We start from the raw sequence: 20,268 nt of genomic DNA on the forward strand, positions 1-20,268 counted from the left end.
GATTGTACGATTCAATCGGTTTGTTACACTTAGTTGCTTTTGTGAATCCGCAAGAAAGTAGCAACGAAATTCAAAATGCCACTCGCTCTGACAGGTTCTTCTGCAACCACCGTGAAAGATAAAAGAAGTTACAAAGAGGTTCAAGAACTACTACTGCTTCACAGACGCTATGAGGAAAAAGCTGTTCGAATATATAGGAAGGGATTGTCTGACGCAAACAGATCAGATGAGGGAAAAACCAACACTGGAAGATTAGAACCTCGCGAACAACAGATGGTTATTAATTCGTCTCACGGCGGATTAACGAAGACCCGCACGCGTCACAAGAAATTCTCACAAAAATTACAGCATGATGAATTGCCAAAACAACTTTATATTAATGACCAGGATTATTTGAGACAACTTCTTCTGAAAAGAGACTCTTACGAGGATATTGGCGATAGTAACACCGTGTCACACTCAGGAGATCGCGCTCAACTAAGACTACCGAAATTAGAAGGTATACCGCCAGAAAATAAGGAGATATTTTACACAACGCTTCCAAAGATGCCATCTTTACCGAAACTCAAAGACCGTAAGGTTGGTAGCATCAACCCGCACAGGAAAAAGAAACGTTTTCGTCAAAATTATCAGCGTGGTGAGTCGAGCACGTTCTCTGCAGATAATTGTTTAACCATAAGACAGTTGCCTAGAGACCACTTTATGCTTCACAATCAGTCTGCGTCGCTCGCATCTCTACCGACAAATTTTCCTGTAGGCATAACACCACCATCTCCTGAGCGAATGACCATGGACGAAGGACAGCTATGGTTAGTGCCTTTTGTGAATATTGAAATTCCTCCCTATCGCTTAGCAAAGTGGAACGAAGTTGAAAACGGAAGTCTGTCAGTGGAGGGAGCTGGATACAGAGAAATTCAAAATAATGAAGAAAGCTCGAATGATAGAAATAACGGCGGAGCAACGCAACCCAAGTATAAAAGAAACGTGCATTTTAGTGAATTTTTACACGAAATTCATCTTTATTCTCCTCTTTCAACTCACAGCGTAAGGTCCAAAGAAGATATCGAGGATATCAATAATTAATCGTTACTGTCGTGAGATATTTGAACAAAATGACATCTGTTCATGCAAGTACTAATTACTTGGCGTATTGAAGAAGAAATTAACAAAACATATTTTTTTACGCGTACGAGGTATAGTACTAATTATAATTGAGTTATAACGGATTAGTTCTCGAACAAATGTCCATACAGAAGTAAAAAGTCCAGTAAGATTATTGAAATAGAATGGAAATTTACTCCTCTGTTGCAGTTTGTTATTGTGAAATAAAAAAATATATCAGTATTTTGTTACTTGTTGTACATTTTCCATTTTAAGTGTACAAAGACAAAACATTGAATCATGTTCTAAACTTTGAATTCACCCTTTAAAATATGTTTTTTAATGAGTATTTTTTGAGTGATTGGAAGCTAACCCCTTTTCTAATAAACCATAGAACAGAAAGTATATCACAGTATACATTGTTTTTAAGAAGAAAAAAAAATCCGTTTGGGCAATGGCATTTTTTTTTATTGACAGATGACGTCCCTTAGAGATATAACATCATATGAGTGTGTGTTTTTTTCACACTAAAACAGGCAAAATTAAACTTCTTGGTTGCTGTCATTCAGATTTTTGTAACTGGGAGGGTTTTTTGACCTGGGATAATAAGTTTAGGGTCTACCCGTCAGTTTGAAACATCTTCGTAGGTCTTGATTGACACCCGCATTACACACCTTTTCTGAGATATTTGATCTAAACTGTGTAATTTGCGCTCTCCCGAAAAGCAAGGAAAGTCCTATTGAGTTCTAACCACCTTCTGATCATAACGAATCAACCAACAGCGAATTCTTCGTTCAGAAAACCCTACTGTAAGATACATCTTCCAACTTCAAGTTGCTGACGTGAAGCAGCAAAAAATTGTTCCCACTCTATTTCTTACTAGACAGGAGCAGTAAAACAAAGTGAATAGTTGAACGTTTCTCGCCGAATGATTCAACCTTTAAAAATTCTGTTTTCTTTTCTCAACATTAACGTATGTTTTTTATTCTCTCTATCAAATTTAATCTAAGATCTCTCTCAAAGTGAAAGTATATTACATTTACATTATCCCTTATGAAGATAAAAGTAACAAATCAATCTCAACCTTCTACGAGCAGTTATTTAACGAGATAATTTATTAAGTAGAATATTACATGTGCGATGGCAATCAACTAAGAAGGAAAATGTTGTGGATAAATATTGCGCATCATTCTGCGTTAGTTTCGTTTTTGGCCAGATCTAATTGAGAGATGGTTTGTAGCGAGTTAAAAGTATCCATACTGAACCTATGATTATGACACACTTGTTTATAGCCTCAGTCTAACAGATTAAATACAAATTTGTTAACTGTTTTGACAAACAGCTTTTCATGACTTCCTTATCTAACTTTGCAGGGATATTAGGCATTGTGTAGTAAGAAGTTATAACACTTGCGCAGGTCAGTCATTCGTCTTCGGGCAGTTGATATTTAACCATCTTTCCTTGAGGTAGTCTTATATCAATTTGTCGAACAGGTGTGGGTGGGGGTTGTGGAATTGTTCTCTCGTGGTATCCTTGTTGTACTCGTTTAGGATCTAATCTGAGAGTCTTTATACCAGCGGCAATATCTATGGCTCCCACTGTGGTATGTCTCTCAGAATCGTCGCCCGTGTTTCGTTTTGGTAAATGTACCTTCTTAGACCGCACACCCCAACCATTGAAGAAGCAACTTTTCGGAACTTCGATTTTATTTTCGTGCATTGATTTGTCCTTATGACCACTCGGTCTAGCAGAGAAAGTGACGCGATTGATCTTCATGTTCGTAGAGTATTCCTTTGTTACTTTCTTGTTACGAGTGTTACCGTCAAAGCCGTAGGTAAAAGTATTAAGGCATTTGTACGGATCAATAAAACATGGTCCACTTGACGCGGACTTCGAAGTACGTCTACGTTCTCTTACTTCAACATCTCTCAAGATGATCTCATTTACGTTTGTCGAATCAAGCTGTTCCTCGGTCACTGACACCGAACGAGACACACGCAATGGCGCACGACCAGTTCGTAAGGCTTTTTGGGCTTGATTACACTTTAAAATTCGTCTTTTAGTCTTTTCTCCGAATGGATTCGAAGTATTGGGTTATAAAGAAAGAAAGCACCGTTTCTCAGAACTCCACTCTGTTGTCCTAAATCGTTCCTTGTTGGTAGACTGCAAACGTGTACTCGTTATGATGCGTTCACCAACATTATATCCATGTTGTTTTGAAAATGCTCCGTGAAGCACCAGCGAAGTGTGCAAATATTTAAGCCTCCTTAATGCTTGCTCGATCGATTGCTCTTTTGACGTATTTGATTCCATTGTCTAAATTACTCATTCAAACTGTGGACGGATGTTGCACATCAAATGCGTTTGAAGAGAGTTTAAGTTATTACTTTTGTGTCGCCGTTGAGTTTGTGAAAGACTCGTAGGGAGCAACGAATGAACAATGAGTAAATTTGTTTGACAAAAGAAATTCTTTTTCTGCTGAACGCTCATGCGATTCGTTCAAATTGATAATTGTTGAATATTTATTAACAAAAGAATTATCTGAACACAATTATTTATTAAAGTAACTCTTAGGGTTAACCATTGTTGTGTTAACAGTTTTGTACGCGTTTTCATTTACACGAACGAAAAGTAATTGATTGATACTATGTTTTGAGAGTTTGACTAATTATTTAACAGCCGCTTAACACTTTTTGTACGACTGGAATGCAACTAATACTTAATGACTCGTCTCTGAGATCACATTTTAGTGTAAAACAACAAAAGAACCTCAATCCAATCAGAATCTAACTGCGTTAAGTGTTTGTCATTAGTTGTCGCCAGTGTGGAGTACCAGAAATTCAATGAAATGGAAACACTGCGGATAACCATATATAACACAAACGCTACGTTGTCAGAGGCACGGTTCTCTGCATGTCAGTGATATCTTAGTTGTCTTGTCTCATCCTGGTCAATCTTGCAGTTTTTTTCCTTTTGTCAGTTGCTTTCATAATGATCTTTTTTTATTGAAGCAGGATGAGTAAGTAGGCAAGTGACATCTACATTAAAAAATGGGGCTTAATTATTCACAAGTATCACAAGTACCAGCTCTTTATCTAAGATGAAAATATTCAAATGCAAAAATTAATTTAGAGTAATATCAACTAGTAAGAATTTTTGCTCCCATGCACGAAAACGGACGCAATTCTTAACGGAGCTAAAACTTCATATCGAGAGAGCCTATACTCACTCAGAAGTGAAAAACACTGGCGAAATGATTGAGGCTGAAAAAAACCCCTAAGCGATCAATGGTTAGGGAAACAAAGAGAAGAATAGGATGCAACCAAAAAGACTTTCTTCTCAGTTTGGTGATGGTGTGCGGTCCAAACTTCTCTTTACATATTCTTTATTTACTTTTTATATTCTCAAAAACTAATTAAGGGAGGAATCAACCCTTTGTTTGCCTTAAGGTTATACGCGCATTTGTTGGGACCAGGAAAAAACAAGTGGATAAACAAATAAACACTGGCTTACTTAATATTCCCGTTTCAATCTATGCAAATATTATCAGTAATCCTTGATTTAATCGCCTTTACCATTGTCTGTCCACTTCGACTTCTTTTGATAAGATAATTATCCAATCATTTTTTGGTTTTTGAATCATACGTCTGTATCTTTATTAAAATTTAACAAAAGAGACGACAGGGATAGTTTATATACTATAGAACCTTACACAATGAACAAGGATTAACCAGTGTCTTTATTAATATAAATTAGAAAAACTTTACATCCTAGAAACGGCAGCGAAATAATCACGGACAAGCCAGAGTTCTAACAGTCAACAATTACTGATGAGATTATAGGACGAAATTGAAATAGAGTAAGAGCTAAGCAGCAAATTTTTTAGTAAGTTTTCTCCGGGCGTCTGGTAACAACCTTAGCGACGTGCAGTTGCTTTTGTTTGATAGTTTGAGTCTGACGAAATGTTAGCGGCCAGCTGATATAATGAACAAGTAAGGAAGCGTCTGTTTATTTTAACAACTCTTTTTAACGAAACTTTATGTATGATATATAGGCTTTCAGTTTTTTTTCTCCCGTGATAGGGGGTAAAAATAAAATAGGGTTTCACGTTTTCTGCACAAACAAGAGCGTTATCATCTTTAATCGTTTACAGGTCGATTCACTCTCATCCTATCCTTATGTCGACTTCTGTTGATGATATTTCCCAAAGTCAGATACCCCAGGCATCGCCCTTCTTCGACCTACAGGAATTTAGAAGTGGATCACGGACAAGCAACCACTCACTTGGTTCTTTACCGGCCATTGATCTAATGTCAATTTGCTCTCAATTGTCCCAGCGGAAAACTGGGTTTGGTGGCGCCGAAAACCGAAGTCGTCGCGCAAACTTGGCTCTTATTCCCGCTGTATTTGGAGTTGATGGTAGCTCTCCGCCACAAGTGAGTAGCTGGGGATATAAGCCGGTTACTTCCCCTAATCGTAAAGAGTACAAATCTACGAAGAGAAGGCATTCAAACACCAACAAGGAAAAACCCAAGTACGAAATGAGTTTGGACACTAATGCGTACAGTCCGAGATGGGGTTACTCGTCCCCAACGTTTCATTGTAGGTCTCCACCGGCTCAACTTTACAAATTCAAAAAGGCATTGAAACTTGAACATGATTCTGCTGAAAACTGCGATTTTGTTCCGGGCATGACAGTGCACCAAGCCATTCTGTTTCGAAGAAGTATAAGCTCAAATTGTCTTTCAAACACTCGGAATAATTCACTGAGGGATAGGAAGCATAATAACACTCCTGTCTTTAAGAAAGAAACGCCGCGAAAGCGTGCCTCCATGGTTGATGTGAGCTCTATACCCCCATTTTGCGGCGGAAATGATAAAGAGAAAAGTGCAAAGTCCTCTCAGAAACCAGCAGGTAGTAATGTTACGATGACGTTCCAATCTCCTGAAAAAAACCCATCCAACCTTGAGATTAAGTGTTCGTTGTGTGTCAATGCAGAAAATCAAGACTTGAGGAAGAACTTCGTTCAAGCAAAAAAAATCGACATCAAACTTCCATGCTTGGACAACAACCACGAGACTTAAAATCACGCATTATCAACTGTTTGGTCTCACTGTTTAGTTCAACTAATTTTCCTGTGAACCAGGAGTAAGGAAATTAATCCCTCTTCGTGTGGACTTACCCAAAACTTGTGGGCGTGTACCCATTATATGTCATTCATATATTGAAAGCTGTGTGTTAAATCATCACAGAGTAAGTACTATTTGAAATCTGCTTGAAACTTATTCTAGAAGAACTGGTTATGAAATATGTTTCATGTTGAATCATGCCAAGCAGCTGTTTAAACGAGTATATAATCAATGGAAGTTTGATCTTACTAACCAGTCTATAACTAAGAACTTGCTGTGATGGAAGTTGGCTCGATAACCATCGCCCTTGAATCTTGTTCTGTTCTTTACAGACCGAAAGAGCGGAGGGAAAAAAGCGGGGAAGAGGAGCTTAAGGGGCTTGGTATTGAGCTTCTCATGGATGGTATCCTTCTCGGTTTCAGTTGTAACATTGCAATGAATAGAGGAGTCGGATGTGAGTCAGTGTGCTTCTGATAAAGTGGATTTGCTAACGTTATGATGATGAGCTTCTACGTCACAACATTTGAGTCGTGCTGGGTCGTTGAAAGTTACCTTCGATTAGTGGGAAATCTTGGGGCTATTATTAACTAATGGAGACAACATTCTAAGGGATACGAATAAGCTGGAAAGTGCTTGATAACACTGATCAAGGACAGGTCAAATTTACATGGGGTACAACTGAACTGAATCACAGAATTTAAAAGAATGAGGCTTTATTTTTTAAGAAGTACGAGACGATACAAACCAACTTGAAGCTTTTTTTAAAATCAGGCAAGCTTGGACGAAGTAGAAAGAGTCCGCTTTCGAAACAAACATGTGTTTATCAAATTTTACAATTTGTTTTACAAGCCCAAAATGTATTTCTATCCATGCATCTCCCTGCGGTTGCGTAGCAGCGGAAAAATGTAAAGGGACTGTAAGTAATCTACGCTATTCAGTGAAAGTTATTGTTGCTAAGGGAAACTACGTAGTCATGCCTAAAGGACATGTTGTATCTGGATAGGAAGGATTATTGGACATAAGAAGGCATCTTTTTCGTCATACAGATAGAATCTACCTATGAACCAGTCAAATACAATTTTCCAACCTGAGGGAGACAGTATTTCCTCAGGTGATTTCTTATGTAGTGCATAACGTTAGTAAATCTATTTGAGAACTAAAATCTTTTCTATTGTGTTTACGTACCACGTAGGCACTAATTATGATCTTACATTTTAAGTTAATCCCTAAATTTTGTAGCACGCCATAAAATCGATATTAGACAATTCATCACCGTTTACAAAGTTTCGCCAGTTCTTATCTTACCCTCGATTATTTAATCTCTTCATCTGGATTAGGAAATTGCTGTGTTTACTTAAGGGAACATCGATCGAAATTATTGTACGTAATTAACGCGACATGGGTTCACTTATTTTTAGTACGAATTCGCTTCACATCTTTTAGAGTATTAAGTCCTGAAGTTTTCTTTGTTATGCAGATCGTCACTTGTTTTAACCCTTTGTTCGCTTTTCAGTCTAACCACTGTTTTCAGACTCTCCTAATACTGGCGCACAGCTTCGACAAGTTTGTTTACATATCCCATGCACCTTTTTAGAGATTCAAATTATTACCGCCTTTGAAGAACAAGTGTCATTTGAGGTTTACTCAATGCAAATTTCCTTATAGTTTTGATTTGTAATTTCTTAAAGATGATTTCACAGACACAGAGTCGGCAGGGGTCAAAAACAGGGAGATTTTGATAAGAAAAACAATGAATTAGAACTTAACAACGTGAAATTTTCATCATTATGTCTTGGAAAAGAAAAAAGGAAGGGATTGCATAATATTTGATGTGTCATTCCACTTCAAATCTTTGGCAGCTGCTATTAATCAGTCGACTGCATTAGTTTACCGCAGTGAATATTTGTCCTGACGCCTGGGCAAACCAGAAAAAAAGACATGGTTACTTTCATTATTGAGCTACCGTTGTTCGGATAACTACCACGTATCAACCCAAAGAAACACGCAAGAAGGCTTCAGCACTTGAGGCGGAAGAAAGACAAATGTGCGATCAAAGAAAAAGAGTGAAACAACTTAGCCAAAGTCTCGGCGATTTACCGAACTTCAAAACAGAAATCGAAAACAAGCTAATAGGGAAACTTCCTAGATCAAGCCCTCGTTCATTAAAACCTCGACGTCTTGGCGAAACGAAATTTTCACCTGAAACTATTGAAATGGGCACTTACGAGGTAACCGGGTATTGTGGCTGTGCTTTGCAACCGAATGTGAACGGCGATGTTTTGAGTTTGCCAGATGAAGACGCCTTTAGGCCACCACTTTCGATGGATTACAGAGATCAACGTTTGGAAGAAATAGCACGAGAAAACGCAGATACTCCGAAACTAAACTTCACTAGGCAAAAATCATTGAAAGTTGAAGATATTGTTCGCTCAGCATCGAAGTTAGAAGCGGAGTACCTAAAACGAGCGAAAACGCCAAGACCTGTTCACTCAAGGAACTGCAATCAGAGGAGTCCGTTTGGAAATTATGGTGTTTGTGATGTACACTGTACTTCTGAAAAGAACAAACCCGGTCTAAGGCCTGCCAAAAGAACTTTGGTTGTCAAGATTCCTAGGCTATCGGATACTTTAAGCGAACATGATTATAGGGGAGGGTGGGGTCCGAGCAATAATTTTTCTTACCGGCACAAAAGATAAATATGTTTTGAAACACGATTGAATTAGAGATAAGGCAGAGAGGATTATTATGTATTTCTCATATGCAAATAGATAATTTTGGCATAATTCAAACAATACTGTTTACTAATTGCATTTCAATCTTTTCTGAGCAAGTTAATTTTATTTCTGTCCAGAAGTGAATCATGATAGCCGGTTTATTGCATTCGGTTGCTGGCTTCCGTCCGTCACGGAAGACAATGGAGTAACTATAAGCTCTAAAGAATCACTCTGAGGTTGAAACGAATTACCTCCTGTTGCTGTACAGCCCGATCTTGGAGTTGCAGGCTCTGTTGCCGCGGTTTTAGGAGCAAACTTGGTTCTAGATCCGTTGTGTGCGTTAAATTCAGCAGCCCTTAGTCTTTTGGGTTCTCTTCTCTTTTCTTAAAATTAATTTTAACGTTCTTCAGCACTGTAACCATCACGAAATCTTTTTTGAGCGAAACCACTTTACCTTTTTAAATTAGTCGTAGTTAGTAGAGTTAGTAGAGTCTCCTCTACTAACTATGAATTAGTACAAAAGGGTTCATTTCCTACAATGCGAGAATTGGTAATCAATAAGGAAACATGATTTATTTCTAAAGAGAGTTGTTTTTGTGCTCATTCAATTTAGATACTTGTCCGATAAGCTAACCGTAAGTTATTTTTATGTCCACTTTTACGTACTGATCATTGAGTCGCCTGAGCTACCAGAATAAGACGGTGCGCCTCGGGAGTGTAGCTTATCAATATCACCATGATCTTAACTAACACAAACGTGCATTGTAAGAACACTTGACAGGGCTGTACTTTAAGAATAATTAACTCCCCTGCATTTTAAGAGGCACTTTACAGTCGTGAATTTTAAAGACCTTACAGCCTCGCATTTTAGGACACTGAACAGTCCTGCATTTTATGTACATTCGTGCATTTAACCAAACCGCGCAAGGCCATTTATTCGACTTTGTTAATGTAAGGGGTGTTAACTAGTCCTGCTCTATGGTAAAGTAAACTAGTTTTTTTCAAACAAAGTGTCCTGGGCCAAGCAACTTGTATTGATCCACTATTGCCAGTCGTCATCAGAAAATACTGAGTGCATTTTGCCCTTTTTCCTTCCGTAAACGGACAGCAACAGTTTTTTCGCAGATCTGCTTTACAGATTTTACAGGCGTGTCTAATTTCCTAACATTGTCCCCGCTCTTCGTGACTTTCCACTGTCACAAAACTGCCGGGTGTGTGGGAAGCATCAGTTGGGTATAACTTTGGATGGAGAGCTGCAGAAGGGATTAGCTTTGCACAGATTTAAAGATCCTGAAAGCTCTCTGAAAAATTCTCCTCCCTCTGTATAGAACTCATTTAAAGGGCTATTATTATCCCATAACCAACGGCTGGTCCGACATGTCTGCCTGCATGAATAAGCAAGACTTCTGCCGAGGCAGAAGATAGCGATTTGGCTGATCCTCCACTTCCATACCCTAGTGAATAAGGACCCCCCCTCCCCCCCTCCCCCATTATTTCAAATAGCTAGAATTCAACATAGGTACGGCTGTAATCCCTACTCTGCCGTGCCGTGCCGTGCCGTGCCTCCTCTACACTGTCCTCTAACCTGCTCCAGTGTGGACGTGACAAAATATCTTTCTGCGTGACATTCCCAAGAGTCCATGCAGTTGCGCAACCAAGATGGCGGACAAAGACGAGGAATATCTGCAATTCATGGCAGTTCATAAAAGTCAGTTAGAATTTGCAGGTATACCTCTTCACTTCTGGAAATCAATTCATAAAAAGCTGAAGAACGAGGTAAGTTGATTTTTTCAGAGCTGAATTAAATCTTGCTGAGGCTGTAATAATTTTTTGAAAATAATTTTTTCTCGAGCTCTTTTAGCACGTGGAATCAAACAGCCTGATCTTTCCGTAGAATTTCACTGCACTGCATCCTTCTTGATTGTTTTATTTCGCACTTTTTTGAAGCTTTTGCGGCGTTTTGAAGATTTTAACCGATCAATGCAAGGGTGAGAGACTTGAACGAGTTTGTAAATCCCCCATAAGTAGCTTCACGTCATTTTGAACTCTGATGAAATTCTTGTTAGTGACGATTTAATTGTGACACGTATAAGTTTTGAAATGGTTTGCAGAAAAGATGATTGTGGGATTCAAATGTTGGTAAAATTTCCGCACAGCTCCATACTATTGTAAAACAAATCTGTTTTCCCAATGGCAATGTATTGTTTTTGTCATTGTTTTCTCTATCCAAGAACTGAAAGCACAATTTAGTATGGGGCTGAGCGGAAATTTTACCCAAATGTTTTTTGAAATTAAAGCTGAAATTATTTATCGTCTCAAACCCTTAACCTAGATTTCATATTTATCTGCCAAAATTCAACAGAGATTTGGTATTGGTTGTACATTATGGAAGGGTGTGCATAATGAAGTATAGAACTGAGCAGAAATCTTGCCTTTTTAACTATTTAGAGTTGTATATTTTCCACTGCAGACTTATGATGCTGGATTATTTTTTACAATGGCTAAAGATGGAGATGGAATTTTGAAAGTTTTTGTTACTAGTGAAGGTGGAATGAAGGTGTCAGATCCTAACTGGTAAAAAATAATTTTAAAATTGTTTCTATCAAGTATGATACACTGAGGGTACTGACTTACATACAAGTTTCTAAGGCAGAAGCTGATGAGTGCAGAGTGAAATTGGTTGCAAGGGGTAATCAAGGGAGATATACTATTAAATATAGCTCATTTATGTAGGGAATACAGTTGTACAAGATAATGATATGAAATATCCCATATTTTTTCCATCAAATAGCAAAAGCTAGTGTGAAGGTGGGCTCATTTAAACACTAGTTTCACAATACTGCTTAATTGTGTTAATTTTACACATGAACATGGTTTAATCCTTTGAGAAAGGTAGTTACTAAAACAAGGAATGACCTAAAATGACCTAAAATGACCTTAAATGACCTTGAATGATTTCTAAAATGACCTAAAATGACCCTGAGTGATTTCTAAAATGTACTGAAACAACCTAAAATGACCTTGAGTTTGAGGTGCCAACAAAATCTGGATCTGACTGGATCAGACCAGATCAGACCGAATTAGATCACAGATTGGATCTCAGACTAGATCATGGATCAGATCACTGACTGGATCACAGGTTGGATCATGGATTATGGATCGCATCATGTAAAATAAAATCAGAAATTTTGCATGACATGTCAAAATGAAGTCTGTGTGACAAAATAGAGCATAGGCCCCTCTGGGATTTTGTTTTTTGCCCATAAACCCCATGAAGTCACTTTCATGGCTGTGTTGTGGAGTGTTGTGTAGTGCCACCGTGGATGAAGGCAAGCAAGAGATATGTATCATTTCATCAGTCAGTTAAGAAAAATGCAACACAATCCACAGTTACTTCTTAAGGTCCTTGAGCTTCTTCTGTTGTTGGCGTGTGAGGCACTATGGAAGCCATAGTTTGCAAACTGATCAACCTAGGTGCTCCACATTGCAAGGTCGAAGTCTCAGGTGCTATTTGAGACGCTTGACCTCCTACAGATCCCTATGATATTCAACCAACAAGAAGTTATTTCAGTGACATTTGGTTTGTCACACATTCCTCTCAATATCATTTGCATTTCATGGCTGTTCAAGATCAGTGGAGGTGCTTAAATTGCTGCTCAGATCGAAGACAAACCAGAAAAATTCGGAAAACCCATCTGAATGTTTGATGAAATCCAAAAATTAAATGCTAAACCACACAAAATCCACAAACCAAAATCCAATCAGGTCCGATCCAGATTTTGTCAACACTGCATTGTTCACATCACTCAAAGTCATATTAAGTTATTTTAGGTCATTTTAGAAATCACTCAAGGTCATTTTAGGTCATTTTAGAAATCACTCAAGGTAATTTTAGATCATTTTAGGTCATTCCTTGTTTTAGTGACTGCCCTTTGAGAAGACCCAGTGACAGTTTGTTTTGACAAGACAAAAGGGAAAGTCATACAGTTTTGACAAATTCATGTGTGTCTGGTAGGATAAATGACAAAGAAATTATACCTGAAAAAATTGATGCAAGATGTTACTATGTCAATGGTTGCCCCTAGTCAAATGTTGATCTCCTCCAAACACCAGAATTATCAGACCAAATTAAAAAAAAAATGCTGGCAGAATTTCATTGAGTAAATGCTATGCTTAGTTCCATGATTTCTGAGAAATTATTTTTTTTCTGGTAATATAAGTAGACTTTCTGTGATGATCTTGTTGGTTGGTGGGGGAAGTGGCTATAGATATTTTCTTGAACCAAACAATGCAGAATTCAATGATTTAATGAGGTGTATTTAGTGAAGCTGTCTTCTGTTATTCTGTTTACAGTGTTTTTTTAATTGATCATGCCTGGACATACCAAGTGAATTTTGCAAGAGCTCAGCTCAAGACAGTCCCTGGTCTTGCAGACAGAATGGGTTCTTTAATGGGAGTAACAAGTATGATACCACAAATACTTACTTTTCATCATTGTATGATATTATGTGGAGTGATAAACCTAATATCTTACATCAACAATTTTAATTATAATTTTTTACCCTAGAAGATGAAGAATCATCTCAATCAAGTCAGGAACAACTTATTGAAGCAATCTTGGAAAAGATGTGGAGGTCAGTTCTCCTTAATTTCATGGCTGCAAATTATCTTTGTTTCCTAGTGAGTCTTAAGTGTTTGTTAATTGTCAGAGTGACTCTCTGTACCCAAATTTCTGGTCATTAATTATTTTCCTCATATTTTTGTGTCCCTCAGCAAAACTGACTGACAAATTATTATTCAGGCATTTTCTTTTAAATTACTTTGGAACCTTTTTAACAATATGTATTTGGAAAAGCAACTCAGTTTTCCATGTGGCATCTTGTAAGGGTCCTCACTTAACCGAAATGCCAAGTAATTAACATGATGTCTTTTGTTTATGCACATATCAAAACTAAAATTTAAGGATTTCTTTCTGTTTTGTTATGATGAAATCTCTGTTTAATTTTGTGGCTTGTAGAGTAAGTCAGGTCAGATAAACCAAAATTTGATTTAGGACTTACTGGTGCATTCCTGCATTTTGTTCTAAAATTTAAATTATCCTTACATTTCTTTAATTTATAGTTTTAACCAGAATTACCGCTTAAAGATGGTAAGTATCTTTTTATAATTTGTGAATGTATGCTTCTGTCCTAAGTTTAAGTACTTCTAAAATCAACTGTCTTTGCCTCACAGTAGGTGCACACTGTACATGTCTTCTCTAAACCTTATATGTGTAAGTAATGCAGATAATCTTGAGTATTAATTTTTTCTTAATTCTCTAGACTTATTCAGAAAGCCACATGTATCAAAAGGATGCTCATAATGATGATGAACATACTCCTTTGTGGTTTGTCATGGATGAGTTTGGTTCATGTATAAAACATTCAGATGACCCTTCTTTTGCAATTGGTATTCTTCATTATGTACCTCTTGGCATGGCCTTCTCATTATTATGGCCTTTGAGAGATATGGATTATGGAGGTATGTTGATATTTATGGTAACCTACATTTGTGAGCAGGAGTAATGCTGTTTGTCCACATTTGAGTTTGAGTGTAGAAACTAGGTAGCAATTAGGTTTGATAACCAGCTGCTTTGAGGAATGTAGCCCATGATGTTTGTGGGAGGATCAAAGATGAGCTGTCCAAAATTTTCTGCTTATTACCAAACGTGGAAGAGTATATTAGTCCTTGTGTGTCAAAAATTTGATGGGGGTGATAAAGCTGCACTGTCTGGTCTAGTTTGATTTTAAAATAATCTTTGAAGAACCTTCAATTTAACCAGAGCTCTTCATAGCTCTCCTCTTAATCAACCCTTTATTTGCCTTCAGTGGCATTAATTAAATGCATGTCTGTGCTACTCATAAGATGGTCTTTACGATCAATTACTGCTTTAAGCTTTCTGTAAAATGTTATCAACTCCCACCTCTCCTTTTTGGGTATTGTAAATTATTTGAACTGCAATTGCACACACTTCTTTTTTGCTGCAGATGAAGTTACACGTGATTATGTAGCACCCATCACAGAACCACTTCTACGGGATTGCTCTCTGTTGTCTTGGTTCCCTGATAAGCTGGAAGATGAAAACTGGATTAAACAGTTGACTTCTGAAAGAGCAACAGAACTTGTTAGGGAGGAACTCAGTGCAATGCAGAAGAAGGTTTGACTGCTGCATGACTGACATTTCAGATAGGAAGATTTCTTGCTACAGTTATGTATGAATTAAATTAGTAACTGTTAGGTTAACTTAACTGCTGATTGATTGACTGACTAGTTGGTTGGTCCATTAAGTGACTGTACAAACTGATTTATTTATTCCTGTAGGACTGGCAGGGTGAAGTTTATCCTAACCTTGAAATTACAGAACTTACTACTACAACACCTGACAATGAAAAAATATATCGTGTTTTCACTGATGTTGAACAAGTGACAGATTTTCTTACACACCCAAGATTTGTTCTGGTAGACAGTAAAGAAGAAGCAGATATTCTATGGATAAGGGAGCATTTTAAAGATTTTAGGTTGGTTTCAATGCCCACATCAGATGATTGTTAAGCTTTGATATCCTGGACTATATGTAGCTTATAACAACAATAATACTCAAGTCAACAATAATTACTGGTGAGCAAAGATATGTTAATTTTAATGAAAATTAGTCATCATTTACAGGATTAATTTGTGATGAAAGGTTTTTCAATTGCACTTAAGATACATGGGTACTTAGTAATGTATTTCTACTAACCAAGTGTATTAAGACTATTCACTGTTGAGTGACAGTATGTAGGACGCCTGTCGTATATAAACTTCGTAATGGGCTTTGCTCACCATAGAGTCTCTGTGGCTCAGTAGGAGAACATTGAAGCGCAGAATCTGAAGGTCTGTGCTTTGATTCCTCATTGGGACTTAGAACTTTTTTTCTCTGTCCCATGCTCATGGCAAGACGAAAAGGTATATTTCTGTATTAAGACTGTTCATCTCAACTCCATCAAAACATTCTCTTAAATAAGACTGGTGTTCGTGTTTTAGATCTCTTCAAGATTATGGTAAATTTATAAACCAATTTCCTAATGAGAACAGCCTGGTATGCAAAGATCTCTTAGCAGCAGTGTGTCAAAATGCAACCCCTTATGGAGATGGCAAAGAAGATGACTTGCTTGTGAGAGGACCTGAATGGCTACCTGTTACATTCAATTTAAATTTGGAACTTCCTCTCTTTCTTGATCACTACATCAAGAGAAAGAAGAGGTACGTACACATTATTTTATTAGCCGGAAAATATAGAAGACATATTTTGATAAAGTATGGTTGCATGTACTTACTATTTCTTTTACCGGTAAAATATAGTGCTTTGGTTTTAATACTTTGCTATAATATGTTACGAACTTGTGTACCACTTCCTCGTCTATGCGAGCGCCGTTCTTTGATTGGATACAGTTTGGAAGCATCAAAAAGTAACTCACCCTAGGATTTTCCTTAGTTATACCTTACTTCCTTATGTTGAGAAAACATTATATGTAATGGTTGACTTTTGACCGCTATCCTTGTTTGCTCATCGACTTGCGTAACCAGTTACGGAACTATACACGAAGTCAGTCTTTTTGGTATTGAAATATCACTAGTTGTAGAAGAACAGGGGAAACACACACATGCATAAACACGCAGAAAAGACACTAGTCACAGTCACAAATAAGACTGAAGAGGAAAGGAGGTTTACTTTACTCTAATGAAATCCTCCATGTTTATATGGGAGAGAACTTATCATGTGTCCTTTCTGTGGTATTTTCAAGTGATATACTTATTTTAAGGATAAGTCAACTTCAATTCTTACCTTGACTAATTCGTTTCATCTTTTGAGGTATGCGTGTTGATTAAAACATCAACCTTCCTTGCCTTTCGATTCCTTTTTGAATTCTTCTTCAATGTGACAAGTGAGAGTGCTAGTTTATAATTGCTAGCGTGGATGTGTAGACGCGTTCAGTTTGGCGCGAAAACTAAGAGCCACAACCTCAATCCTATGCAAAGGCAACTTCTGAGTATTTACGTCGCTTACAGCGGGAGTGGAAGCGAGTTTCAGGGTTTTTAATAGATGAAGATACAGATTTTAGGCCAAAATAAAATTGAAGAAGTTAACTAAATCCTCAGTATAAGTTTCGTCATGGAATGGCTCTGTTTATTTACTTTAGGCTTATTTCCGCCACTTTTTATTTCAGAGGGCTTGATAATCACTGGATTTGTAAACCGTGGAATCTAGCAAGAGCCCTCGATAGCCATGTAACGGGAAATTTAAACTACATACTGAGACTGAGAGAGACAGGGCCAAAGGTTTGTGCATAGATATTTTCATGGATAAAATAGCTGTTTATGAAGTGAACTAGCCCATCTTTAGAATAAAAAATTGATGGCGATTATTTTGAAAAAGGAGAATATCTACATATTCTCTTGTTTGCAATAAGTCGTTCTAGCTCTACATGTAGTTAAAGATAGTTCTATGGGCCTAATGAATTAGCTGGCTTTACACGTAGAAACCCAGTTAAAGCCTAAGATTGTACTGAAGGCTGACACAACCCTAGGAAATGAATAGAGAACAGTATGAAGAATAGGCATACTGATGTTAGCGCGTAAAGGGTTAAGAGTACATTAGTTAATTTGGTTAATGTAGCGTATGGAATCGTGAAAGAATTGTTGTCGCTGCCGTTGCCAACAAGTGATCCTTTGATATTATTATTATTATTATTATTATTATTATTATTATTATTATTATTCAGCTGTCAATCAACTCCTTCCTTGACTCACGATGAATTCCACTTTGGTTGTTGAGACTCAGTTTCTGCCATAAAATAAAATAATTCGGAAAGATCATTGTTTTTCAGGTTGTCTGTAAATACATAGAAAATCCGGTTCTGTTTCATCGCGAAGATGTTGGTCAAGTCAAGTTTGATATACGTTACTTAGTTCTCATCGCGTCAGCAAAGCCCCTTGTGCTCTATGCAGATAAAGTTTTCTGGTTACGATTCGCCAACCAGTAAGTAAGACGAGTTTACGAAAGGTATTTAAAGAAATATTAAACTTTAAACTGATACAGCTTCATTTCCCAAGATTTAAATACTTTACTTTATCTCCTTGCTGCCTGGCATACATTTCTTTAAATGCTAGCAGCAAAAATCTGATCACAGGCCAGTGTTATAGAGGATTCTTAATAAAGATAACGGTAGAATCTTTTCTATTATAAATACATTCCCATGTCTCACTCTGTTCGTTATTCTCACCTTGATTAATTCTTACGCTTGTGTTTGTACGCGGTACGTTTCTATCGGAATAAAAAACTTTGATGTCACCTCTCACGTCGTTTATTTCTTTTATTTCCAGGCCATTTTCTTTGGATTGTTTTGATGTTTACGCTAAGCATTTCACAGTTATGAATTATCAGGACAGTGAAAATTTAAAGCAGGTGAGCCCATGAGTACAGATAACCCTTGCAACTCCAAAGACTTGGCAGTTTGCGAAAATACGCTGAATGTATCCTTTGTCTCTTACAAACAGGTGCATCACCACGAGTTCATTCCTATGTTTGAAAAGCAATACCCTGATCACAGATGGGCCGACGTCGAGGTAAGCATGAAAAGATTGCTAAATGTTTAAGCCCTTTCCGTCTTCATTGAACATAGGGACAACTTATTTGATACGGAAATATACCCGCCTTTATTTAAGGTAAAACGGCGTGAAAGCAAATTTGAAGTTGATTATAATTGGTGATCCCGTTCTTTTAATATATTTGACATATACTTGACATTTTTTGCCTTTTTTGTTATTTACAGTCAAAAATTTTCAAAATGTTTCGTGAGATGTTCGAGGCGGCCATCTGCGACTCGCCACCCAAGAAGTTGATACACTGTTCACAGGTTTGTGTTTTAACAAGGATATTTCTTCTCACACGTTTATGCATATATCCAGGGGTTTCAATAACTTTTTCCATAATTATATATTATCCGCACCTCTATCTTATGCAGGAAAGTTGAACAGTATACAACGTTTATTCCTTAGCTCAGGACTGATTTCAGCTATGACCGGAGCAGATTGCGTCACACAATGCCCCGATTAGTTGCTCCAATAGCTGAGTGTTTCTTTTCTGACAGATAGTCAGGATTTCTGTCACAACTTAGTTTGTTAATCTAGAATTTGGCTGTGCTTTTGTTGGGTAAACAAGCTCACATGAATGATTCTAACTTGTGAACGATTCAAGGTGTACAACGGAAACATTATGGAAATGGTAAATCTGGTCTTAGAAAAAAAAAAAGTTGCGGAAACATTGTGGAAATGGTAAAAGACTCGAACGTGCTAGAATATTGAAGAACTGCCCTAAGGGATCTTTATTTAATGATTCCAATAATTAATTAATCAATGGATTACTTGAACAGTTTTAAACTGGAAGAACTGTGTCGTTTATTTTACAGTCTCGTGCATTTTATGCTGTTGATTTGATGCTCAAATGGGCGGACAATGGTAAGTTCGTAACTGATAATTTTTAGATCAACTAACAAATTTTGCAAACAAAGTTAATTGAACAGAAGGTCGAGTAACACTTTCTTGTCAAAGCTGACTGATAGGAGGGACCTACTTGGCCATTTGCGTCCTCCTTTTCCTAGTACATTTGTTCTTTGCTTATAAAGTTAATGCTCTTAGAAGGGGCCGAATTGAACCAGTTTGGAAACGCAAGTTAAAAATCAGAATCTGTCTCTAATTTCAAATTGGTAAAGTCTTCCTAAGAAAGTCTTAATTCTTTGTGTGAAATGCTATTTTAGAGCTTTTTTTTTTCTTCTTTTTTTCCTTCTTGTTTTTAGGCTCAAACGAAATAGTGCCTCAAGTTTTGGAGGTAAATTACTGCCCAGACTGTGAGCGAGCGTGCCGCTATCATCCAAATTTCTTCAACTTTATTTTTAGTTTGCTGTTTCTCGGAGATTCAGATGGATGGCCTGTTGAAAAGTTATCAGGCTGAAAACCTTTCATACACCACCATGAGCGTTTTATTACATTGTGTTCAAAGTCCTGTGAAACCATTCTCTTTTAATTCGAAAGTTTTGTTGGTGTGAAGACAGTCATAATATAATTAATACTAAAATGTGTTCTACTACATTTCAATGCAGAAACCAATCTATTTATTGTAAATAATGATAAAACCCAATACAATAAACTTGTAAATGCACCGGAAAAAAGGAGACTTTTTTCCTCTGAGTTTCAAATAACTTTTTTCTGTTACGTATATACCCTTAATTTTCCACTGTTAGTATATC

General features: G+C 37.2%; 3 protein-coding genes and 1 non-coding gene across 5 annotated transcripts in view; 3 read left to right on the forward strand and 1 right to left on the reverse strand.

Moving 5' to 3' along the window:
• LOC113677289 (uncharacterized) overlaps nucleotides 1-1,344 on the forward strand; it is a 1,638-nt gene extending 294 nt beyond the window's left edge. Inside the window, exon 1 of the mRNA XM_027194083.2 lies at nucleotides 1-1,344. This exon is cut by the window's left edge and continues 294 nt beyond it. Coding sequence (XP_027049884.2) covers nucleotides 76-1,083 — 1,008 coding nt within the window. The 5' untranslated portion in view covers nucleotides 1-75 and the 3' untranslated portion in view covers nucleotides 1,084-1,344.
• The window catches only part of LOC113677286 (uncharacterized), a 3,680-nt gene extending 165 nt beyond the window's left edge, over nucleotides 1-3,515 (reverse strand). Inside the window, exon 1 of the transcript XR_016183710.1 lies at nucleotides 1-3,515. This exon is cut by the window's left edge and continues 165 nt beyond it. This is a non-coding gene — a transcript (uncharacterized LOC113677286).
• A 1,364-nt stretch (nucleotides 3,516-4,879) lies between these two features.
• Nucleotides 4,880-8,049, forward strand: LOC113677263 (uncharacterized). Its single transcript, XM_027194048.2, has 2 exons — nucleotides 4,880-5,093; nucleotides 5,255-8,049. Exons 1-2 carry the CDS (start codon nucleotides 5,086-5,088, stop codon nucleotides 6,183-6,185), a joined length of 939 nt encoding a protein of 312 aa, XP_027049849.2. The 5' UTR covers nucleotides 4,880-5,085; the 3' UTR covers nucleotides 6,186-8,049.
• Nucleotides 8,050-10,572: 2,523 nt separating this feature from the next.
• On the forward strand, nucleotides 10,573-20,190 carry LOC113677255 (tubulin--tyrosine ligase-like protein 12). Of its 2 annotated transcripts, none has more exons than XM_027194040.2 (16): nucleotides 10,573-10,720; nucleotides 11,415-11,518; nucleotides 13,298-13,407; nucleotides 13,512-13,578; nucleotides 14,066-14,093; nucleotides 14,266-14,464; nucleotides 14,971-15,140; nucleotides 15,305-15,501; nucleotides 16,007-16,225; nucleotides 17,191-17,302; nucleotides 17,851-18,002; nucleotides 18,347-18,428; nucleotides 18,521-18,589; nucleotides 18,796-18,879; nucleotides 19,432-19,480; nucleotides 19,819-20,190. In XM_027194040.2, exons 1-16 carry the CDS (start codon nucleotides 10,604-10,606, stop codon nucleotides 19,971-19,973), a joined length of 1,914 nt encoding a protein of 637 aa, XP_027049841.2. In that variant the 5' UTR covers nucleotides 10,573-10,603; the 3' UTR covers nucleotides 19,974-20,190. The 2 variants fall into 2 exon arrangements, with proteins under 2 accessions (XP_027049841.2, XP_089052737.1); XM_089196611.1 differs by having other exon boundaries at nucleotides 13,515-13,578.
• Nucleotides 20,191-20,268: the final 78 nt, after the last annotated feature.

This window comes from Pocillopora damicornis, chromosome 2 (genome assembly GCF_964200805.1).
Source record: "Pocillopora damicornis chromosome 2, jaPocDami1.2, whole genome shotgun sequence".
In the NCBI taxonomy this organism is placed as follows: Eukaryota; Metazoa; Cnidaria; class Anthozoa; order Scleractinia; family Pocilloporidae; genus Pocillopora; species Pocillopora damicornis.